Here is a 26,035-nt window from a genome sequence, read left to right as displayed (position 1 = left end):
CTTTGAGAAACTATAAAGTAAGAGGAATAAGTAAAACTTTAGTTATCTATTCTGTTTCATTAGAAGTGGAGCTGGTCTAAGGCACAGGAGAAGAAATGCAAGCTTTCTGCACTTGAAAGGCTGAATTTGCTGAAAAAAAGAGGGCAGCTGTAACATTTGTAACGTGTCATTTCCACATTTTCATGTGAATTCTTTCTGAAAACTCAAAATGTTTCATTTCAGCATTTTATGAACAAAGCTTCTAATTTTTTTTAGTCTTCTGTTTTCAAAGACTTACATGCTACAAAGTGCCCTTTTTTGTTCAGAGATTGATCTCAATTAAAAAGAAAAACCCAACTAATATATAAAAATGACAAAACTCAACAAAACCCAATTCCTGCCTTCAAAAGCATCCTCAAATCGTTCCATTTTAAATTGCTCTGAACTTATTTTCCCTTCTTAATTTTTTGGTTCAATTCTTGAACTGAATAATCCTTTGTTTATGAATCTTTCATGGAAACTCTGAGAGCTGCACGCTCCAGCCCCAGAGGATGGGCTGTGCCCTCAGAGGAAGGATGGGTTGACCCTCCAGTCTTGTTTCCATTTTCCACATAAATAGCAAACAAGAAGCTTCTTTGCTCATGGTAGACAAGCCTCACCTCAGGCTCTATTCCCTAAATCTCCACAGTCCTATTACCACCAAACCAATTTAGTGCTAAGCTATTTCTGCCTGGGTAGTTCAGCTTAAGCAAAATATACACAATATAGATACTTCTGGTGCCTCGCTGTCTTATGGAAGTGGTACTTAAAGCTCCTTGGATAGAATCCCTATCCCATAGGTCCAGATGGGCTTTTTCCTGCTCAGGCATCCTGGTTCAACATGGGAGCACAGAGATACGCAGCTGTCCTGGAACACCTGGACAGAGGAGAGAGAGGCCTTCACATTCAAATTACAACTCTGTATGTCCATGCAGCACCTAAAGGCTTGCTACATGAAGTTAACGAAAATGTTTTGTTGTCTTATAATAAAATTTTGACTGCTGAGTTTGCAATGAATTTTAAGAAGCTGACTGACAAAAAAAAAAAACCCCAAACAGGCTGCCAGCTTTGATTCTACGGTAGAATTACAGCTAAAATACAACTGTTTATATCTTGCTCATTTACAATCCAAATTGAGTTCTGCTCCCAGATTGTCTCCACTGGTAATTAGTTTCCCTTCTTTGCTGGATCCTCCAGAGAGAACATGCATCTGCAGAAGCTCATATTTTCTATCATATCTTAAATATAAAAACTCTACAGTGACACAGCTAAGCAAGGCAACAAATGCTTAGCTTGAGGGACTACAACATTTTCACTGACTTCAGACTGAAACTAAGGGCAGATTATTCAGATGTTTGCCTGGTGCTGTTTCCTGCACTTCCTTCTGATGCTCTGGAAGTTGAGTCCTGGCTGAAGTGAGGTACTGGGTGGATCACAGATCTGTGCAAGCACAGCAACTTGTGTTCCTGAAGTACCTTGCTCAGTCGAGGCTCTTCCAATTGCAAGACACAGATAACGTGGGCTCCTAAGTAGCTGCCATCACCAGTAGGAGAGAGACACAGACCACTTAAATCCAGCAGCAGGCATAAGTGTGGAACCAAAGAGCCATAAGAAGACCATGTTTGCAAGAGACTCCACATTTCTGTGACACTAAATCCACTTTTCTTCTCTGTAGCCAACACTGCAAAACATCTGATCTGCTCAGCCACTGATGGCTAAAAAAAGGAACACAGAGACACTCTGACTTTCTCCAAAATGTTGTTAGAGCCCATTGGCCTTGCCCATATCACAGTGCCTGAGTGTTTCCAAGAAAAGAACAGGACAGTTGTCAGAATCCCTATTCAGGCCACACTTCAGTCTGTCTGCAGGCATTTTCACTGCACAGTAACGGACAGAGCACTCGAAACATGATGAAGGCAGAAGAGTTCTCCCTCCAAACCCCACTTGCTTTAATGTCTAATGCTGTTCTCTCAGCTCTAATGCTAATGGACTTCACATAATGTCTCTCTCTGTATTAGCCTCATGTCACAGAGGGTTCCCTCTCTGTATCAAGTCATGCTGATGGAACTGCTTGTATCAAATGCTCCTTTCTGTCTGACAAAGCCATCCTTCACTAAAATTCTTCATTAACAAAGCATGCACATTGCTGCTGAAACCTAATGAAGAAAAGAAGGTTTTATACCCTCTTTTTTGAGTTTTCTAATTGAAACTTATGAGACCAGACCTTGAATCTCCAGAAGGCTTTTGAGGCCATAGGAGAGACTGATTTTTAATGAACTCAGGTAAATCTCACTGTCTAGTTACAAAGAACAGGCTCCAGGTTTTCCTTCCTTAAAAAAGGAAAACTTGCACTGACCTCAGAAATTACCTCTCCTTCACTGAAATGTCTATGATTATTATTTTTATTGGTGCACTTAAGAATCCCAGAATTAAATTACAGAGTCATTAAAGAGCTCCATCTCAGCAAGCTGACAGGCAAAGGGTGTGAGACAATGACAAACAGTACAAAGGTGACAGCCCCTGCAGCCTCCCTCCCTAACTATGCTGGAGACCTCATTTCACAGGAGCTCTAGGGGCTCACCTACCTCCATTATATGTGCCTATCTGTCTGTTTGTTTGTTTGCCTTGAAATGCTTTATCTAAGTGCCAGTTGTCCGAGGGGGTAACACAGCTGAGTACTTGTAGCACTGCCTAGCTATGGAAAAACATGTAATATAACAAGTGTAACAGACGTCAGAGACTCACCAGAACTATGCCTGGCATCTGGCACAGGTTCCAGCAGTCACGTTAGCTTCTTATCACTACAGAAAGCTGAACACTGAAAGTGACCAAACTAGGACTTCTCATGAGGTGGTGCTGTAATACAGCTCAAACTGCAGGAAAGTCAGTGCTGTTGATATGATGCCCACGTGAGATGTTTTAATTAAAACTGCAGGAGGACTCATCTGTCTCTCTCTCTAAAAGGAGACTGAGTGCTTGGGGCTGCCCCACAAGTCTGTCAATTCTGAACAGAAGAGGAGGCTACTCTGTCCTTCTGTTGCCTTCCTTTTCTAGTGAGAATTCATCTGACAGTCAGAACTGAATTATCCCAAGTGGCACACAGATCAAAAAAGCACAAAGACCAAAAAAGAGTGTATGCCCTTATTTATGTGAAAATAAGCACGATGGAGTCAGGCTTTATGAGGAAAGCCCTTTTCCATACACCACAGTTGAACCTATAGGTCTCCTAGACCTCACCAGGTCTGTTGTTCACAGACTGACCAGGGCTTCTTGGAAAGGCAGGAGAGGTAAAGAAGGAGGCAAGTGGAACAATGCACCCCAGAAGTGGAAGAAGAAAGGAAAAAAAAAAAAATCAGTCTCCAGCTACATCACCTCATTTAAACCACTTCTGGTTGTTTGTGGATTTCAATTGCCTTTCTCTGACATGAGTGGGAATTGCTGACCATTCCGCAATGACTGCAATCACTATGAATGCTTGAATACATAGAAATTGCCCTAAATTCATGGCTGCATTCTGAAACAAACAAATGAAACCCTTTTTACCTCTGCTTTCTTTCAAGTCTGTGTCCTTTCTCCTTAAGTGAAATGTTTCTAAAATTGCCACAGAGATTTAAAACCTCAGTGCCGCTAAATGTCAACCGAAGCTGCAATTCCCACCTAAAACTTAATCTACATACAAATTTGATACAAGTGCAAAATTACCATTTAACATTAGCAAGAAACCCCGTTCCTCTAGGGAAGAAAGATGATTTCTTTGTCACAAACTCAAAGCAAGGCTTGTTTTGATAAAATGGTGGCAAAAAGTGAATCTGTCTCTACTGCATTCACTGACTGTAGGTCAACAAGTGGAACCACATGCTGCTTCTGGGAAAACGTCTTCACCTAGGAGGCACCATGGAGGCAGGAGGGGGCACCCAGCAAAACCAAACTGGAGTCAGGGGTGGGACACAACAAGGTCCTTCAGACCTCCCAGGACAAGATAAACAGAGGGAGAGCCACCCATGGACGTGGACCAAACACCACCAGTATTAACCCAAGGAGCTATACAACCTTGGTTCTTAGCATTGCTGATTTCAAAAATCAGCTTTTTCTCTCCAAAGTTCATGGAGAGACTTCTGGATCTTCCTTGTGATGGAATATGATGCCTTGACTCTGTGGGTGTCAGGAATAATTCCTTAAAATTACTTAAAAGGCCACAAATGCAGGCAATGTTACAACCAAAACCCACTACAGCAGCAGAGATTTACTGCTCTCTTTGTAGAATCACAGAATTGTTTAGGTTGGAAAAAACCTTTGAGATCATTGAGTCCAACGATTAACCCAGCACAGCAGCGTTCATCACCAAACCATGTCACCAAGTGCCACCCTTTAAATCCCTTTAGGGACGGTGACTCTACCACTTCCCTGGGTACCCGTTCCAATGCATGGAAACCCCTTCTGTGAAGAAAATTTTTCCTAATATCCAATCTAAACCTCCCTGGCACAACTTGAGGTCCTTTCTTGTAATTTGGGATAAAAGACTAACTCTCACCTCAGTAAAACCCTTTCAGGTAGCTATAGAAAGCGATAAGGTCCCCCCGAGCCTCCTCTTCTCCAGGCTAAACAACTCCAGTGAGTTTATTTCTAGCAATGTTTTCTTTCCCTTTCAGAAAGAAGAAGACAATACCACAAAAGTATTTGAGATCCATGTTTATCCACTGTGGATTGGGATTTACATTCCAGGGGTATAATGAACCCAGAGATGCAAAGATGTGGGCGCACAACAGTTATTACATCCTTGAAGATTATCCCAGTTTCACTCAATAATGGAACCTCTCCTTAATGACTCTGGCATGAACTATAGCCTTTAACAGAGCTCAATGCCAACAGAAACCAGCAACTCTGCCGAGGCTTTATCGTTTTTCTTCAGTGGAGGGGAAAAGTGTTTATCTGGGAAGCGTTTCACATCACGGACAATAGGAAACTGTTCAGCTTTCCACAAATAGGCTGGTGTGCAACTTCTAAGCACTCTCCAAGGAAAGCTTTGGAACACTAGCCACGTCTTTTCCAGCAGGAATTTCATGTAAAGTAAGTAATGCCCCACATCCTTCATCATGATTTATTCCTGCTTCATCCTCATTTCCAAGTGCTGTGCTCACTTCAAACACAACACGAGGCTCATCTCTGAACGTGCACTTTGATCACTGGGGACTCCAGATTGGTATCGGCCCTTCAAACATAAACAGGGATGTGCTGTCCTGACAGAGGAATTTCTGGGACTGCCTTTATTTTTGCAAGAGTAATCTGGAAATGTGAAGCTGGGGTCATATGACAGCAGATGCAAATCTAGTTGCCAGACAGGGCGCTGGGTACTAAAGCACTTGGAGCCTGTCTATGACTTTGCTGCTGAAGTGCTACAGGTAAGCAGGAAAATGTTACTATTCCTGAGCTGACTGGAAATCAATGGAGAAAGACTTCAGTGTGCTCTTTCTCACAAATGAGAGCACCAAATTGGGTCTTTTCCTCTCCAACAAACAGAGAGGGGCACTATGGAATTGTGAACTGCTCTAGTGTTCCATAAAGCAGTAGGAATGGGAAATATCCCAAATTTAGTCCTTCTGTCAACTCTGGCTCCCAGTAGGACCAAATGTTTTCTTGCTGAAGTGACAACCAATTGTTTTCTTGCTGAAGTGACAAAAGTTACGAACATGGCGAGTGTAAATTTACAAGTAATTCTTGATGCTGCTGAAAAATTCTGTACTATGGTGGGGCTACATGAGGCAGACAGATGGGTAGAGCCAGGTCCACAGTGGCCATGAGGGGGTGAATCCTCCAGGTGCTTCTCCTGACCAACAAGAGCCTCTGACAGTGGCAGAAGATCCAGTTTTCACAAGCAGAACAACTGCATCACATGTAGCTGCCCACCTAAGTAAGAGATCACTGGGGAGGCCCATGCAGTTCAGTTTCTGCCAGACACTCCCTATGCCCCAAACTATCTAAATTTGCACCTAGGAATCCCAAAACTGGATTACTGTGGTGGTGTGCTTTTAGCAATCATGACTGCAGGAAACGGTCTTTATTCCAGAAGTTCTTCCACATATCACTTGACAGCAACTATACCTACATCCATCTACAGCATCTGATCCATTTTTCCTCCCTCCTGTTTCTGTTCAGAGGTCCGTTTTTCATTCTTCCTGGAATGCAGAGCATTTGGGAGTATGGGTGGGAAACCAAAATCTTTCAACACTCACTAATAGAATTTTTTTTACTAATTAACTCTGTGGGAAGAAAAGAAAAGAGAGAGAGCTGATCTTCTGCTCTGAAATCATGAATCACTGTGGAAGAGAAAACATGTCCTCTGAGGTACCTGAGGCCACTTCAGACAGAATGAGTGACTGAGCTGCTCCCTTGGAAAGTCCTGAGTCATCAGACACAGCAGTTTAATCCCCAGGAAATGGGAAACACATTGGCATGATGTTCACTTGCAGGGAGCATGAGGTCCAGAGAAGGGTGAAACTCCAAAGACGCTGGAGATCAGTTTAGCTTGAGGAAGGATTTTAAAACCTAAATGCTCCTCTGAAGTATATCTGATCTGGATCTGGGTACTCTGTTTCCAACACATGATTTCCTGGATGAATTAAACTCTTTACAAACTTTACAGATTGCATATGAATTTACTTTGACTTCTCATAAAAATGATTCAATGATCGTTACACAAAAATGCATTCAGGCTTCTAAGGTATTTACTGTGACAAGTGCTTCATAAATTCACCATCCTTAATTTACTGTTATAAGAACTTACTCTTTTTGGCATTCCTGCTCCTTCTACTAGCACCTAACTAGGAGGAGGCTGATATACATGGATCTCAGCCTGACTCTTCACCATATTCTCCCAAAGGGACACCCTCACAGTCATTCAGGAACCAAAGCTGGGCTGTGGCCAGCATGTCACCTGGCTTGGCTGAGATACCATGAGTTGTTAAAAATGAGACTATTTAGCATCAAAATTGGCAAGAAACAACACAAAATCATCCCTTCCCCCAATATATACATTAGAGTGAATTTCTACTTATGGGGGCAATTCCAAAAGCTTTCAGTAAATTTCACTGTTTGCCACAATAAGATCCACCCACAGGGAGTCATTTGGTCATGCCACCAGTCACATTACAGTGTTCTGGAGGGCTTCTAACCCCATTTGAACTCCAAAGAATGTCTATATGAACACCTGATCACTCATGGAAGATGAAACACCTACTCCTCAGCAAAATTTTCAGTAGAACACTGTATCTTTGACTGTTTTTTTTCTAAGGAACTGTTATTGAAGGAACATTAGGTGAAAGTGTCTGAGAAAAGTCATTGACTTCCTTTCTTTCTGTTCCTTTTTTAGGAACCTGTGCATTGTAAAGAGCTCCCTGAAAGGCAAATTAATATTCTCATGCTGAATCAAGCAGCTCTATCGATTGCAGCACAGCCCACAGATCTCTTGCTGAAGGAAAAGAAGTCAGCTCTGGATGTGGAAAAACTCTCTGACCTAATGTGTGAGGTCTCTTTGCCTGACAATGTGATAGTGAAGGTAAGGGAAGTCGGCACTGCAAAGACAGAGTGACAGCAAACAGACCACAAACTTCCTCAGATAAACGACATCTTTCCAACCACACAACACCACTTGATACCTTTGTGTCCCTTGAGCTGTTACAAAGTGCAGCTGCACTTCAGCCCAGATTGATGTTGCCCAGGGTGGAGGCCATCAGTGCACAGGACAAGTGCAGGCTGAATACACAAACAAAGTCACACAATCTCACTGTTTCAATACAACGCTGGGGAGGGGATGGTGAAGTTTTTCCAAAGGTTTAAATGAGCTTAAGGACACATCTCACAGAATGAATAACCATCTAAAGCTTCATTAGCCACCTAAAACCAGCCAGACACCTCCTGCAAGCAAGCTGGGCAGTTGTCTGAAGACCCCCATGAGCACTGCTCTGGAAAAGCCAGTCTTTTTACCTGGACTATAGAAGGCATCTGCACAACTGTGTGAACATATTCTGAGTTTTCCACCAGTTCCCTCATGGCCCCTCACAACCGAAGATAGGAGAGGATCAGCAACCATCTCATATTAACAATGACCTCTAAAAGCTACTGGCACTGATGGAAGCCAACAACTTCAGTGCAAGTTGGATCAGCTTTATCTCTAATAACTATAAACCAAAATTTTCATCTCATACTCATGACCTGAGGTGAAAAGATCTGCGTTAGAATTGGCTGGAAGCAGAAAGAGGATGAAAAATCAGCTTCTCCTGTGGAAACAAGAACGCTGAAATTTGGCTAGGAAATAAGGTAAGAACTAGCTCTGAACTTTTGAAGTCTCCAAGGCTCTGTAAGTTTACTATTAGAGAGTTTATGGAGTATGAGATACAGATCTCCTAAACCTGATAGGCTGCAGATCAGCAAAAAACCCTAGAAACCTTAGCACTGGCTTCAGGACAACTCAGCGAGCAAGCTGCCCTGGAGCAAAAAGAAGCAAGCCCAGGTTTCCCCAGAGGCCCCCTTCCCAAGGAACAGAATTATATGGAATATGAAACAATTTTTTCAAAAGGAACCAGAAATTTTACTGAGGATAAAATCTGATTATACAGCAAAGTGAATGTCCCACTGGGAGATCTAGTCAAGTATGAAATTCCTGAGAAGTTCTGTTCTGTATTCTTACTCCAACACCACAAATTATCTTGTTCTTTCCCAGATTTTTTTTTTACAGCAAGTTGCTAAATTCCATTCTCTCAGAAGGTGTTCAGTGTCTAAAGGTGGCCTAAAGGACACGCAGATACACTATCCCTAAGGAATGTGTACCTCAGGAAATGACAGGATATTTAAATTTCTATGGCTGACAATTTGTAAGTTGACTTTGCTTCTCTACCATGTTTTGGAGATCTTCTTCCATGTTTTTCCCCCTAGGAGTTACTTTGGCTGGCTCAGGCTTTGTGGCTGTAAGGTAGACACAGTGACAATTAAACTGCAAAGGAGGATATTTTAAAGGCACACAGGAACATGAAAATGTAATGTGCATATTTTCAAGGCTAAGTATTTTAAGCACTGAGCAGTCTTATTCTCCAGTGTTAGATGAGGCAATAAATTCACCAATGCATGCAGATGAACCCTATTTAATCCCTATGCACCTCTTACTGTAAATTATGCTGTCAGAGAACCCCCCTATATAATGGATTCACTTTTCTTCTCAGGGAAGGGAGCTAGTGATGGGAGCATGATCCTCAGGCTCAGATCAAGTGAAAGATCCAAAAGTTTACAAGAGGTTTAAGAACTGCCACATCCCAATGGCGAGATTATTCCACTCACATTAAAAAATGGTACATTTTCCCCTGTATCAGAAGAGATGGGATCCAGTCCACCTTTCTCAATTCTTTTTTCCTCAATTAATTTGGTTATTTCCAATTAAAGTGTCACAGCTCTTGTAATATTTTTTTTTCCAGTTGCGTATTTTCTAAATGAACTTCTACTTATTTCACAACAACTTTAACATTTTCCCTAACACATCCCAAAATTAACAGCTATGCAGAGTGGAGCAACCTAACTAGCAGGCACCAGAAAGCTGAAGCTTTGTAGGCATCCTAAGGAGCTTGGCAAATACTGGGAGATTCTTGGGAGTTCTGAGGGATCCATCACCCTGAGAGGGTTAGGGCTCCTGATGGAGTGAAATGGCTGCATCACTGTGTGGATGGAGCATGCTTTCAGCCCATGGGGAAGGAGAGAGCATTCCCTGGGGAGCAGACACTTCCACCCTGAGACAACAATGAGTAGCAGAGCCAGGATCACACCTGTAGGATGCTATTGAGAAGGGGGGGAGGAAGCTCTTCAGACAGGAGTAAGTTACAACAAGGAGTAAGTTGCAACAGAAGTAAGTTGCTTCAATTGGGACAGCAAGTGCAAATAGAAGGAGCAAGGGTAATTAATTTCTTCAGCAGAGCTCTCAGAGTTTACAATAAACTCTCAAACTCCCAGATAAGCAGACATAAAGACTTGTGCTGAATTCTTTGATTTGTCCTGAATTCTCTGGTTCTGATCCCATCCTTGGAGAGAGCAGCCTGATAAAAATGAGTACTGCTGCATGTTCTTCTGGCCAAGAGGATGGTGTGCAGCACATCTAGGCTTGGCACATGGCAGAAGGTCAGAGCTGATTCTGAGAACCCAGCAACAAGAGAGTCATCATGGACACAGGTGCTTCCTGGATTGATCTTGCATTTTGGCTGTTTCCAGTTAAATGTGAAGCAGCTGTGGCCCTTTATCTGCTCAAGCCACTGGAATCCATCTAAAGGGAGACTTTCTCCCATCTCCTCCTGTTTCCCACCCCAAGCATGCAGCTCTGTTTTCTAAAGACAGAGAGGAGCAGGGACAGCCAGTTGGCAGAACTCCACAAAAAAACAAAAAACAAACACAAAAAAAAACCCACCAAACCCCCCCCTCCAAAAAAAAAAAACCCACCAAAACAAACTTGCCTTTCTTATCTCAGGGCAAGGCAATGAGATATTGATTCAGTCACTAATTTTCCAATGCCTGTATCTGGGGACAAGGATGACAGCCAGCAAAATAAGAAGCAAATATGAACGCTGCTGAAGGCTGTCACGCAAACAGATTCAGGACACTTCCCTCAGGCAACAAAATGAACAAATTAGGCCAATGTGAGAATAAGTTCTCAAGAGTTTATGGCATTGTTCTGCATGATAAATAGAACAGGGTTTCTTTTACAGAAAGGGATTGAGCTTTAAAGAAAGTGTTTTCAATAGTCAGCTGGTGGAATTCTAGAAGAGGCACAGGAAGGTCAACACTGGGCCATCAGGCAGATCAACAGGAGGAGCCAGGAGATTTCAGAAATCCAGTCAGTAAGAGTTCCCAAATAGTTCCACACCAGCTAAATGTACTTTATATAAACTTTTCTTTGCCAGTTCACTGATTGTGGAGCCATCAGACCCCTCTATGTCATGGCTATCTCGTCCAGCCAGACAAGATCTCACTTTATTTTTCCCCACTACCTTAGGAAAGGGAGGATTTGGCTCAAATTTGTGCTTGTCACTAGACAACAGAAATGTGAGACTCTAGGTATTCAGTTTGGTTGGCTTAAAGAGCAGCCATTTCACAACCCATGCTTAGCATTTTGGACAGAGGAAGCCAACAATCTTCTGGCTTTACCCAGTCAGTATGAAACTGAAAGCATAAACAGGTTTGGTCTTTGTCCTGCTTCACACTTTCCAAGGCTTTTTTTTTTTTTTTTTTTTTTTTTTTTTGATACATAGGAACAGTGCTAGTTATTTTCTACAAAAGGGATTCTCTTGTTCTTTCTAAAACCAAAATGGATGGCAGGATTTAAACATCATACCAGACTATACTCCACCTATTTATGGTAATGATGCTGAATTATTGTTGAACAACAAAGATCAGACTACTAATCATGTCAGTAATAGTAATAATCATACTGTTCTGGGAACAGAGACATTAAAGAAAATGACCATTTGCTTTTTTGGCAAGACAGTCCTGGTAGTAAGTAGGACATAGTCTGAGTGTTCTGCTAAAATTACTTTCATATAATGGGGCTTCTTACTTAACCTGAGAGAAATTGTCCTGCAAATCACTGTCAAGGAATCATTGATATTCATCCAAAACCAGCCTCAAATTCAATCTGATATATTTTCAAACACTCCTCTGTTCCAGCTCGAACTGTTCCTCTTCATTCTTCTGCATACAGTCTGTCCACAACACTTTTTTTGAATTCCCTTTGCTAAAACACAAGCATGCAGCTGCTTCAGTTTTTTTTCCAACCCTTGCATTTTTTCCATGTGCTGTCCACCCCCCCAAACTCCACATTAGAATCCAGCTGATCTTCCTTGAACACTATCCCATTTTTCAGTTGTCAATGCCAGAATGCAATGGAGTGGGCTTGACTCCCTTATACAACTTATTTGGAAGTAAAGCAGAAATGTCTCTTTTGGGCTTGAGCACAAAGAAATACCTCTTCATGTATGGTTCCACAAGAATCAAGATGAAAACACCTCCACCTCTGCAACTTCAGTAACCCACAAAACAATTTCTGCTTCGCAAGCAGCTCAAAATTTGTTGAGCCTCTGTTTGTTTATTCAATGTACATATTTTGTTACTACAGTCACTACAGCAAAATGGTTCCTCTTCTGGGCCTTTCAATTGTTTTTATTTAATCTGTTCAAAGAGGAAAGAGAAGAGTAAGAAAAGGAAGGCCAGACAAAAATGCAAGGTTCCTTAAGACACTCAATTACAGCAACATGACAATATAACACAAACATAAACAACACAACAACTATTAAGTTGTTGTGCTATTGTGATATTGTACTCTGTTTGGCTAGACTGTCCTTTGGAGCTCACCCAGAAATCATAAAATAGAAGCTATTCTATAAAAAAAGAGACAAAATGGTTTGCAGCAGCCTCCTCATTTCTAAGGGAGAGCCCCAAGCACTTCTGATAGCTACAGTCCCAGATACAGAAAAATGGCAATACTGTCCCTGATGTGCAGTTTTGAGAGTCTGTTTTTATTCTAAAGGCAAAAAGCTGTTTCTTGTGAATATATTTAAATGCTCTTTATTCACAATTTCTATAGTTTCCTGCTGTTTCTGCACCTTGATTAATTCAGTCTAGTGGCAACACTGTACTTTTTTGCCATGCAATTTATTTTTCTTTCTTTATTCCCATCTAGAACTGGCAGACCTACCTTATCATCAGACCACAGGAAAACTCACAGAGCATCTAATCCTTATGGGGGGGCAACCATGTTCTCTCTTGACTCCACCCAGTACTTCTGCACAACCATTCACCCTCTAATAAAGTTTTGTAAGTTCAATGTTCAGAGCAGACCCCACTGGAATAAGGGTTCTAGTCCAGGCAAACCTGCCCAATACAGAAGTTACAGAACAGAACAGAAGTTACCCAGTGTGGGACCATTCAGCTGAGGACACACACATTGATCTAGGCAGAGTACAAACCCTCTTGCTTTCATGGGCATTTCCCCCAGGAATTGAGAATTTTAGGGAAGACATCATGAACAGGAGACACTGCTGCCAAGGCAGGGGAATGTGCACATAGAGGTGCCCCACTCTGCAAATAAGTCAACATTAAGCACTGGCTTTGAGTCAAGTTTCCTGCCCCATCCTTTAGTTCAAGTCTGTGATGATGTGTACAGACATAGCCTAACACCAGAGAGCAGAGACTATTCTTGGACTTCTCTCACACTACTGCATCTTTAGTTCTTCTCAAGGGCTTGCAACAGCCAATAAATTAATAGTTTCACAATTTCCAGTTGAAACACTTTTCATGGGAAGATGATACTTTCAACTAAATGAAAATTGCTGAAGAAAGTGTCTGCTTCCCTGAGTGGAAAGTTTCTTTTTTCTTTGTCAGAAACCTAGGAACGGTACACCTTGGCTGTTCTGCTGTAATTTGCTTGGTTTTTTGGTTTTGCCTTTTTTTTTTTTTTTTTTTGGTTGGTTTTAGGAAAAAAATTTCCAGCTCCAGACTGCTACAGTGTTTACTGCTCTTCCCTGCGCCATGTTGACTTTTCTCCCCCTGCCAAAGTGCTTCTTAAATCTCCTCTGAATATATGCTCTTACTGGTGGTGTTTAACAGCCTTTTCTTCCTCCTTCCCCCATTGTTATTTAAGACGATGCTTTTATTGCTAAACAGATTCCAAGAAGCATTTTGGATAAATGCTCTGTCAAAGAACACTTATGTACAGTTGAGCCATATTATATTCTATATGAATCACTGCGGATGTTTCCCAAACAAGGTTAGATCAGCCAGATTTTCCAACTAGATTACACACAGCTTTTTCAGACATGGTCTACTACCTCTGCCATTAATCCTCCTCATTGAGACTCACCTCGGTTTTGGACCATGTCATGTCTGCCCACCAGGGACAAGAGCATGCTGCTAACACTTTCTCCTAATGAGTATAACAATCCTGTGACAGAGTAACCTTGGCCAAATTTTATCTGCAGAATGTAGGGGAAAGGCTGATTTTGCAAAGTTAGATGGTCTCTCACCAGCCCTCATGGTTTTATTGTCTGTGGTTTCTTCAGACAGAGACCTCATTTAAATGGCCAAGAAAAAGAAAAGTCTACAGGATGAATAAAGTCTGTTTCACCAGCTAAGGACAATTTTGTGCCATGTTTTATTTTATACTAATGAAGATTGCCAAAAGCCTATTGATCAGTCCTTCTTGCCTGCTTTACCTGACCAGACATACAGAGAAGCTCAGGGAATACTCAATTGCTCTCTACCTGCCCAACACACTTTCAGTGATGCATCTGCTACAATAAATGTGGTCCTTAAGAAAAACTGAAATTCCACCTGAAGAACAGCAGCCTGACAGAGAGGTCTGCAATGGAGAAGCAACAAAAACCCCACAGAGAGCGAAAGGAAAAACAGCTCTGGGGGAAAATGAGCTGAATGAAATGTTTCTTTAAAGAAACCATGGCACTTCTGAGCTGGTATAATGAAGCAGCTGTGATATAAATAATGTCCCCAAGTGGAAAAACCCACAAAAACACCAGCCATTCAGGCTCCATATGTTTCCAAACTCACACAATGGATGCTTTACAATGCACTTTTTGTCTGGAAATTGGGTGGGAAAGGGAGGTTCCTCACCCACCTTCTATGCTAATGCAATAATCTTGCTTAGTCACAGAAAAAGGGAGAGAAAAAAGGAGAGAAAGTGATTAATAATCTGTGGGCAGCTGCTTACTTTCCAATTGGTTGTCCAGGAGGGGTGTGCTCCACTTCAAATCCTGCTTGTCTCAGTACATCAATCACAGTGTTGTTACCCAGGAAGTGACCTAAAATACAGGTAGAAAATAGCACTGTCAATCAAACTACCACTCTCACTCACTTGAATTTCTCCTGCTGGAACAGCAGCTTTGGGAGTCAAAGGTACCAAAAACTAGACCAGAGGGACAGCATACAGCCCAAACACTTTCTTCTTCCATCTCATTTATCCCTCCCTCCCCTCACACGGCCAAGGGACTGGGTGGATAATAGGAAACCTAGATGGGTTGCCAGTCTTGCCTTCCACTGTGACCATTGTCAGGATGTTTACTAATGAAATAAATTTCCAACTTGGAGATCAGAATGACCCTGCAGTGGCAAAAGGATATTACTAGGGCTTTGACTCTTGAAATGGAGCAACTTACAACCCTGACCATCTCTGCTCATGGACATCTGCTAATGAAGAGACTCAGGCTGCTGTAATGCATGTTCAGCACTTCTCTGACTAAAACCATAGTGATTCAGGAACTGCCTCATCAGCCATTCAGCCACCTGCACAGTGGGGCTGGGAGGAGCTGGGATGGTAACCTTATCTCTCCCAAAACACAAAGATTTAGTCCTGTAATTCAGGGCTCTTTGTTAGAAGTGTAAAGGTCACATTCCTATTCACAGAAGTAACAAGGAGCCCATAAGTATTGCAGTGTGTACAGGCCTGGAAAGAGTTTACTTAAGGGGGTCCCATGTACTTGAAATCCGAACCAAATCCCACCAGAGTCAATGGGAGCCCTCAAAGGGCTTTGGGCACAGACTCATAAGGGAGTGTAATCCAGCCAAAGCTTTCAACTTGTCAGAGTCCCACACTGTTTGCAGGATGGGTTGGATATATAAAGGCAGTAAAAGGTCCACAAACAGATTTATTAAAATCCACATAGCACTGTAACCCCTGTCTCCAACTGCAGCCATGACTGACATGGAGGAAGAAGAGAACAATCCTCCTCCATTATATCCATTAACTTCCAGCTCTGCAGGGCTGGGTGACCCTCATTTACAGCCAGGTCACTGCACCTCACTGCCAGCTCTGAACACACCAGTTCACCAGGAATGTGCCCAAGCCTCCACGTGCCTCTGGCATCTCAAAGGAGGAAGTTCCACCATGCTGTGGGGTGTAAGAAATTACTCCTCTGGTTTGCTGCTCCTGCTTGGAGAGAGTGTGCTTGCCTGAAGCACAGTGAAAGTGTTTGCAGGAGATGTTTCTGACTGCCTGGCTCCACAGCAGAGCCAAATTGCACTGAAAAAACTACGGCAGGCAAGAAGTGCCTGAGCCCCCCTCCAAGGACACCGCTGTGCAAGGAGCCGGTGCAGCCACCAGCAGAGTCACCTCTGGGATTCTTTGCCCACCCTGCACAAAGTCCTGATGAATTTCAGAGCATTCAGTCCCTAGGATTTGCTCAGCCTGCACCCCTCTGCTCTCACTGCCAACAAGGGCGCTAACTCGCCTCAGTTGTTGGAACGATGTAGCTGTATGGCTTTGAGTGCAACTTGCAAGCACTGGTAAGAGCTTTTAGCCAAAAGACATTTCTTTAAATGATTAAATGTACATTTGCAGAGCCCTAGTGTGTTCCAGGATTCCTCCACTTCCTTTTAAGAAAACTCAAAATTTGATTTTCCCCTTTCTAACTTACTTATAACAAAAGCCAAAGCAGCAAAGAACAGTCCCAAAAATGTGTTATACACCCTCAGAGATTCAAGAAATGAGACATTTGTGAATGATTAACTGGATTTGATCATATCCTGTTTTTTATGCAGTGGCCAAGGCAAACAAAGGTCCCCATTCTGTCACTGGCAAAGTGACACTGAGGAACCAGTCAAAGGTATCAGAGTCCGAGACGTTTCCGAGTCCACTTTATTTTCTCTGAGCCAGAGTCTTAAATGCCAAAAGATTTCTTAATGTAAATAATTGTCCTGAATCCAGCAAATCTTTGACAAGATGACAGCACAGGAGAAACCAATTTAACTCTTTTAAACTCAGGGAAAAAAGTAACTATGCAAAAGCTCTGACTCCTCATCCACACAATGGTAGGGCTGTCAACAATGCCAGCTCCTCAGCAGAGCCTGCAAGCCCCTCCAAGTGATGGATGAAGACCGAAAGATGACACTTCCTGGACCTCCCATTCCTGCCCTCTGTGTGGATACCATGCTGAAAGCTGCCAGCTGCTGGGACTGGTGATCTGCTGGGCAGCACGGCAACAGGGTTTGTTCTTTTAATTTTGCCTTTCCTAACTGGAAGGAATGCCAGCTTCCATTAAAAACCCCTCAACTTCAGATTCCCAAATAAATGAAAATCTTAATTACAAATATCCATGCAAACATCACAGTTATTTCATTGTATGTCCACAGTCCAACACATACTAAAATATTTTCGATGTTCCAGTTCAACCAAGAGAATAGAAATGAAAAGAAATAAAAAAATCACAAGCAACCTGAAATCATGTTCTACTTTAGTGATTGAAAATGTGAAATTATGCATGCTTAGACCAGCAGTCTTTCCCACCTAACAAAGACATTTCCCAACAGTGATCCATGTGATCCCATGGCAATGAGTTCCTCAGGATCAGAGATGTGGAAGAGGAAGGTTTAAGGAGAAAGGTGGCACTGGAGAGGTCTGGTATAGGTAACGTGAAACACGAAAGGTTAAAGAATTCCTGGAAGAATTGTCTTGGCCTGCCTCCTGCTGTGAAGTCCATAATAATTATCCTTTCCAGTTTTAAAATCCAGGAAAATCTTCTATGTGAGAAATATCATACATAAACTAACTCTCCCTAGTCGCACACAACTTGAGATAAGGACTCACTCGTTAAATATTAACAACAACAGAATACTTTGACAGCCTGTGTGATGAAAACAAAATCAGAGATAATTAAGCTCAGCATCAGTGAAAAACATCAAATTGCTGCCTCTGGCTGCTCATATGTGCAAAGAGAGTATGCAGTAACTGTCATATTCTTTATAACATCACTGGACTTACTTTTTATTCATAGATATGAAATTAATGAGCTTTATATATATGTGTGTATGTGCATGTATGCTTCTGCTTAAATATTTTAAAAATTTCTTTCCTGGTCTGGGAAAAACCTCAAGAAAGTATAACTGCTGAAAATTTAGTGCATCTAGAGATTTATCACACAGGTTAGAGAGGCAAGGGAATGATCTTGCATTTCCATCACTATTCCCTCTTCAGTCTAAACCTGAATAAACCATTCCTGCAGTATTAACCAAATTTATCTTGACAGCTGATGAAAACTGGATCCAAGAGGTCAGAACATCAGCTGCCTTGGGAAATCCATGGAAGTGGAAAAGGAGAGAAAGCAGACATAAAAGATTTTCTACATAGGGACCTGAAGAGAAAGTCTGTACTTGGGCAGCAAGATATGCAGAGCAGCCAGCCCTAACAGTTTAAGATTAAAAATGCCCAGGTGTGGATGCAATTCTTCCACCCGCTAAGGATAAGGAGATATTAATGGGATTTGCTTGAGGATACGACCCAGTGCTAAACACAGTAATTTTGAAGTTTAAACACAAACACAAACCCAGCAGAGTGGTCAGTGTGGCTGCTGCATTAAGAGGGGGTTTCTTACTAAATTTGATGAGGTCAAGATTATCCTCCTTTCACTCACATCTTATTTTTTTGAGACAAGGATCTGGAGACAGTGGAGGAACACATTATACAGCATGGCTGCTAACATTAATCAAAGATCTTCCATTCCTGGTTTGCTCTTTTATTTTTAATTAAGAACTGTGCTTTGGAACACAAAAAGCAGATCCATGTAAAGTGTTTCCTTATCTCCCCAAGGTTTCATTTTTCACTGGAAGAAAGAAAGAATAAACCATCAATTAGGGTTTTGTTTTTTACTACAAAACATGTAAAAAATACGTGAAATGTACGTGGTTTCCTTAAAGCACGTCCATGCACAAACACACTGCTGAAAGAATGCACTTTCTTCCTTTCTAAGTGGAATATCCTGAGGCAGAGAGAAAGACACTTCTCAGCCAGCTCTTGACAGCCATGTATTTTCTAATTGACCACACAAACTAAAGCTCTCCTTTTCCATTTCAGACATCCTAGTGACCCTCATCAATAACCTAAGCATCAGGTTGCATCCCTCAAAAGTTAGATGAACTTGGGTGTTCCTACACAGAAAAATTATAACCACATTTTGATGACAGAAGCAGAAAAAATGTTTTTAAGCAAATGTTATGTACTTTATCTAGGTTTAGAGATCTACTACAAATTACTTTGTCTATTCTTTTCACAATTCTTTGTTCCATGGCTTAGAAGGATAACGGGGTACAAAGGAGCAGGAGATAATTCCCTCACAAAGGACCTCCATTGCCAGAGCCTTTGAAGTTGTACTAAAAAAGCCTTGCTAGCCATTAGCTGACACACAGCAGAAATCTGAACTGTTTCCATGCACACTACAAGCAGAGCTATTTTCTGCACAATTAGTCATAAAAAGGGCCAATGTAAACTGTGTCGGGAGGTCTCAATTCTTTACATTCTCCACACAGTGAATCAGACATTATGTATAACGTTTTGTTGCCATTTAGACCTTGGGCTGCTCTGCAATCAGGAGGCGGCAGCCTCTATTCCTCCTTCTCCCTCGATGCTGATTCTCAAGCCCCTTGGCAGCACCACAGTGTTTATGGTAGGAAGGCTTCACGAGAATTAGTGTAGGGAAAAAGGCAAAGGGCTGAGAGCTGTCTCTTCACAGTCGGGGTAAATACTTTGTGGTCCTTTTGCCCACTGCCTCTAAAACTGCATCTCCATTCCTCTTAATATACAATGGTCAAAGCTCAGTATTTTGGAAACTTAAAGATGAACTTGTCAAGATGAGGCTGTAGTAAGGAGCTACAGCAAACACTCCAGGCATTGACTTTTATTTGAATTTGATGATTTCTCCACTACAGCATTGCAGTCTGACCCAGAGGTCTCTGGGTAACAGCAGGAATTTACTGGGAACCACATGCCATTCCGCAGTACTCTCTTTGGACATGACACATGTTCTAGAGACCCATGGTGGGGAATCAGTGTTGTGGATAAACCCTCCCAATTTTTAATTACCTTTCACTCCTTGTCCAGTGTATTTCTTTGCTAATGAATAACATGCTTCAAAAACTGGAGGCTCTTCGGCCTTCCTAATGATGACCCTCACTGCCAGACAATTGCTCCTCTTTGTTCTTGAACCACTTCCTTGAAATCTCACTCTGGTGGTAAGGATGGTCTTGAAAAAGTATCTTGACTGCACTTTGACAAGGAGCCAATGCTTAATTTGTGCAGATCTTGCTTTTGCAAGTTGGATCTGGATGTAATGGAAAGATTCCCCCAGTCTGAGTAACCCTCTGATGTGCTTTATCAAGGAATGATACCAGGTAATGGATTAGGTGCATGATCTGCACCTAGGCATGAGTATGATGTTAAGACAACCTGAATATTTGGATTTTAAATTTCACTGATAATGTGAACAAAACTCATGCTTGTGGAGATCCAACAGGGGAAGGAATTTTCTGGAAATGGATGAAGGAACCCTGCCTACCCCAGTTAGTATGAAATGTGAGCCATACCATGCCACAGGATGAGACATGCAGCCCTACCACACAAGACTAGATGTAATGGAAGCTTCCTAGAGGCTGGTGTGTTCAGGTTAGAAACAAGAACTATGTGGGCTTTCCGCAGAGAAAGGAACTGTCAAAAGGGCCACCTTCCAGAAAAGTCTGTCACCCCAGGTTGCTGGCTTTTGCTCTGCTTCAGGACATGGTTTTGCACTTGGAAATTGCAGCATAATGCAAAAAGCTGTGAAGGAGAGCTGGAGGGAACGAGCTTTCCTCTTCCCCTATTTGGCAGGAGTATCCAAGCCCAAAGCATGCCTTAAAAAATACTTTGCACAAGCCACGTGCAATGGTCCTGTAAAGCAGGCTTTCATCATAGACTCCTTACATCATGCCACCCGTTCTCCAAGCAGATGGAGAAATCATTTTCCCTCTCGTTTGATGTTGTTATTCTATGCAGTTGTGAGGAACTGACTCATAGCCACTTTTGGACAGTCACGGGAATCAGAGCAATAACACATAAGAAGCCAAAGCGTGCAGCATTTCCAACGTCCAGCAATCCTCCCATGGCTCCCTTCATTCTTTTCTTGCATGTAATCACCTCTCTCCCCTCTCACCCGAGTGCACTTAGAGAATAAGCTCTGGAGAAAGGCCACACCGTAGCCAGAGGGAGAATGGAGAGATGAGGGGCCAAAAGTTGTGGGGGTTATTCCAGATTGACGCCAAGCTAATAGAGCACAGATTTGTGCTTCCCTGGGGCGTCTCGGAGATCTGCCGTGCAATTCTATACTTGGAGCATCTCAATCTGAAAGACAGACAGATTCCCACAGACTTCTTATTTCCTTGCTGCCCCCAAGTATAATAAACTCCCCCAATATCTCTCCATTTCTGATCTTCCTTTCTGAGCAGCCCTTCTGTTAAGGGTATGGAGCTATTGTTGAGGAACTCACATGTCACACCTTGGAAATCCTTCTGCAGTAGCACCCTGGAGTGCAATGCACACTCCTCAACAGGCTCAGCATTTGACAGAGGGACAGAGTTTACCAGTTTGGAGCTGGCTTCTTGCTGGTACAGCCCTGTGTTTCCAGTTTCAATGCAGGGCCATTGGTTCTCTGCTGTCTTCGAAGCCTTGGAGCACTTTCCCTAGCAGACTTGCCCTAAACATATGTGGTAAACAATAAAAGTATTTTTTTGGGGAGGAAAAAAAAAGCTCCATTTTCTTCCAAGTCTAAACCAGCTGTTTCACTTGGGTTCAGAAAAACAACACAAGCAAGAGCTAAAGTGAGATCACCTCCTAAGAATCTCCTCTCTGGCCTCTGTGTCAGTTTGTATCTGCCTCAGACATTTCCAAATGAAGTGACTGGTCTTTGCTAGTGAGTCTCACTGGAGAGTATGGCACCTCCACAGAGCAATTCATTCCAACATCTCAAACACTAGGTTTGGGAAGAACATGAGCCCTCTGTCCAAGTCTCTTTCCGTGTGAGCTTAAGGAGCTCCTTTAGCCTTGGTGTCTATCAGACATGGCATGGTGACCACCAAGCCACCCTGTTAATGCCCAGAAGCTCCTGAACACAGCACACAGCCCATCCTTCTTCCCATCATTCCTTTTTCTGCCCTGTCCCCTACCTTTCTTGTCATGCCAGAGTTTGCACAGGACAGGGAGCTGTGATGATCAGGGCGCTGGTAGATTATAGAGCCATTTGGGCTATTTCATATTCTTGCTTCACTTATGTGGCATTAGAGGTGTTTTCCACAGAGTGAAGGTCCAACACAGGATGACAATTTCAGCATACATTCTTAAAGAAAACATAGGATCCCTTGAGAGTCATACAACAAAGCCTGAATATTTGAAGTGTTTATTCTGTAAAATGTATTGGTTGTGTTTGCTGGTATAAGCTGCATCAACTTACCAGGGCAAAAAATATGGAGGAGCAAAATTACGTGGGCAGGGCTGAAACAGAAGTTTGATTGACTTTGTCCCCAGGTTTTACTGTAAGTAAAGACAGGGCTTACTCAGTCTGAGATACTGCATGGAGAATGGTTATTGGCGTTTTCCCCTCTAGCAGAATGCCACGACTAGATGTGACTTCATTTTTTCATTGTTTTTGTTTATTTTTTTAAGGTGCATGCTCCTCACTGAACTATTTTGTTGGGAATATTCCTTTCTACACAAGGGTGTGACTGAAGGTGTGTGCCAGTCATGCAGCTGTGTGACAGGGAACTTGTCTCTGTGTCCCTCATGGGATCCTCTCAAATGGACAGGGTCAATGTACAAACTCTTGGAACTTCACCATCCCTAACACTGCAGAAGAAGAGAAGGAAATGACTTTGAGGAAAATCTAGAGAAAACTCAGCATCTCTAAGAGTCTTCCCAGGGTGCTGGAGGCATCTCTGGGGCCATCAGATCCCCCAAGTGCAGACAGTCTGGTGAGAAATACACTGTCTTAACATTCTTTGCCAGCTGTCACCAATGCCTCAAGCAATGAGGAAACTGCTGAGGAAATGCAGCCTCTTTTTGTACCCAAGGTGCCTTATTAGTGCATGTACAGCCTTGCTGAAGTAGATAACCCTCTCCCACCTGAACCACAGCTATCAGCTCTTTCCACAGAAGCTGCTGCTGGGCCCTGGACAGCCAGTGGAGGGCAATCAGCCTCTAAGAGAAGTGTTTCATATCCCATCACAAATCCCTTGAGCCATCCCCAAACAGTCTGGAATGCACGTGGACATGCTTGCCAAAGCCAGGCACAGGTCGGGGTGCCTGGCTTTGGCAAGCATGGGTGGAGAAACCAGATTCCCTAACTCCTGCCTTCTTTGCAAAGGAGGTAACTGTGAACATAGCACTGAAACACCTCAAGCACTTGGTGGAGTTGGAGCTCAGGGCAGCTTCAGCCTTGGAAAGCTACTCAGTCAGGAAGACAGCTTTCTGCAAGCAGAGTATATCACTGAACTTGTGGAGGCATCTCTGAGGCCCAACAAGGACCAGACCATGTGGGACCTCAGCTATTTTCAGCACGAAGCCAGTGTTATGAAATGCAGCACCTTTGCTTGACTTTGACAAAGGCTTCTGGCAGGTAATAAGGATGCACTAAATGGCTTTTTACAGGAAATAAATAGAGGTGAGGGCCATGGTCTGTCTGCAGGCTCAGTAGTGAGCTGGACTCTTGAGTCTGTCCTTTTTTGGCCTCATGAATGCATTTGACTCCTACAATACACTGTGTCCACAATGTAATCAAGACTGGTGTGAAACTGCACTTCATTGTGTTTGCTTTCAACCTGCTTCCCCCAGTTCCCCTAGTTTGCACAAGACAGCTCTAAACTGAATTAAACAGAACTTTATTCTGCTCTAGTGTGAGATCAAACCCTTCCAGGAAAGTTATTTGGGGGCAATGTCTGTCGAATCTGTGAAATGACTTCAAAAGACTACAAGATGAGCTGTCATTTTCTGTTTGAAAAGCAGTTTGAAAACCACAAATCAAAGCTCCCAGTTGGCAGGACACTGATCCTTGCTTGTTCTTTCTGGTTTTGACCTCTGAGTCAATTATTCTACAGACTACACTGCTTTCTTCATCTATTCCAGGAGCCCCTTCCTGGTGGTTTATTTGGATTGTGGACGCTTATTTCTCATAAGCGAAAAATGTGGTGATGCCTTAGCACAAAACAGAGTGATTCCTCAGCAAATTGCCATCCCCCTGGAGTTTATGGACACAGGACAAACTCCTTGATGGAGAAGAGAGTATTAATGCTTTCTATCCCATGGACATAGAAAAACAGAAACCATTTCACCAAATTTTTTTAAAAAGAAAACTGCTCAAGGAAACCAAAACTGAGCCTCCTTAGGCAGGATATTTTTTATCTATAAAAAAGTTCACATTGTTAAGACTGACTGAGGCTCATTCTTTTCCAAAAAAAAATCCAGCTGGCCACTGGATGTCACTGTTGTTGCAGAAAAACACCTCTGAAAGTTCACAAATGAGGCTCTGAATAAGGTGAGTGTCACTCCAACCTGGAAATGCCTTTTCTTCCAGGTAAATCAGCGCAGCGCTGGTAGCATCTGGAGGCTGCCCAGCCAGTGTGACACCTGGAGGCAGGACACCCTCGATGGTCTTCATCAGCAGCTGAGGGCAAGCCCTCCAGAGAGCTGATGGACCCTGATTCACCTGTGCCCAGGTGTGTGTCCCTTGCTTTTGTTGGATATCCTCTGTGTTTGCCGAGACATGTCCCTGCTGAGCACAACAGATACGACCTGGTCCCCAGTTTGGACTCAACCCTTTCTCTTTTGCCATGCAGAGGGGCACACCACAGCAGGGATGGTTCCAAGCCTGTCCTTGATCATGGATTAAAGGCAATTACACGTAGTGCTGCTCTGTGGTTTGAGCTGGCGCTGCTCTCAAGGCAGCCTGGCGCAGCTACACGACTCGCAAGGCTTGAGCTAATTGCTCCATCAAAAACTGCTCTCTGCCACCTCAGTCATTTGCCACCTCACAAGCTACACCAGGCATCTCCAAACCCATTCAACCACACAGCTGAAACCTGCCCTAAAAGACCATCCTCAGCCTTATAATTCAGCTAAGGATTCCTTTGCAGCGCCATAATGAGCCTTGCCAGTGCAGGCAAGGGGCTCTTTCAAGGAGGGCCTAGGCTGAGGTCTTCCCACAGAGGGAAAGCAGGAGATATAAGCCCCAAGAGTCCACAAAACACTCTCAGACTGGGGTTGGATGCTGCTTCTGTGGCATTCCAGGAGGTGTAAACTCGGACTTGTTTCCCACCTTACACCCCAAACCCAAGGCTTGCTGCTTGATTCATGCCTCTCCTGACATTAGGAAGCAATCCCCCCAAAACAGGGCAGATCACACTAACAAATACTTGCCTCTGAGGAGAAACTGAAGGCAGAAACACACTACAGATATTTGTGAAGCTGCTGAATATGGTATTACAAGACCCTGAGATACATGTGGTGTTGGAAGAGATCTGGAGCACCTACATCTGGAGCTCTATCTCCTTGGAAATGCAAGGCATGCCAAAGATGTGGAATAATAGAAAAGTGGGCTAGAAAGTACCCATTTTAATGCATCTAAATGTAACAAACAGGATCAGCTCTGCCTGGGCACAATGGATCAGATCAGCTTTGACACTAAGGATGTTGGTATAAATTAGAATAAGGACCTCCAGAGGACACCGACAGCATTAGGAGATTCTACAGCCGTATATTTTCTTAGTTACTTTTTCTTTCTTTAAAAGCAAAACTGAAGAAGGAAATGCTTTGTGAAGGACAGACAGTCCTTTGGCTAAAGGTTCTGTGGTGGAAGCATGGGGAGTTTCCAGCTAGCAATGGCAAATGCTCTACCAGAAGGGTCAGTAAATCTTATCTGTCACAGAGACCATCTGTGTAGTGGGAAAAGAACAGAACATAGTCCTGCAGCAGTTAAAGATTCTCAGCTGCAAAGGTGCTGTATGAATACCTATCCCAACCCAGCAGAGATGAGTTTCATCCTACAAATGCTTGTATTTGTGAGCTACTCTGGGCATGCAAACAGTTGTATCAAGCCCCCACATCCCCATGGACAAAGGATATCTTGCTCACAAATTTAAAATCTAATTGACTAAAAGTCTTGGAAAGCTGTATTCCTCAAGTACTAATCCATAT

At 42.9% G+C, this 26,035-nt stretch overlaps 1 protein-coding gene across 1 annotated transcript in view; it reads right to left on the bottom strand.

The window, feature by feature from the left end:
* Window positions 1–26,035, bottom strand: part of TRABD2B (TraB domain containing 2B) — a 266,051-nt gene that overhangs the window by 30,017 nt on the left and 209,999 nt on the right. Inside the window, exon 5 of the mRNA XM_030226458.2 lies at window positions 14,768–14,858. Coding sequence (XP_030082318.1) covers window positions 14,768–14,858 — 91 coding nt within the window. The remainder of the gene's footprint in view (window positions 1–14,767; window positions 14,859–26,035) is intronic.

The sequence above is a fragment of the Serinus canaria genome, chromosome 8 (genome assembly GCF_022539315.1).
Source record: "Serinus canaria isolate serCan28SL12 chromosome 8, serCan2020, whole genome shotgun sequence".
In the NCBI taxonomy this organism is placed as follows: domain Eukaryota; kingdom Metazoa; phylum Chordata; class Aves; order Passeriformes; family Fringillidae; genus Serinus; species Serinus canaria.
This window is presented reverse-complemented; position numbering and strand designations above follow the sequence as displayed.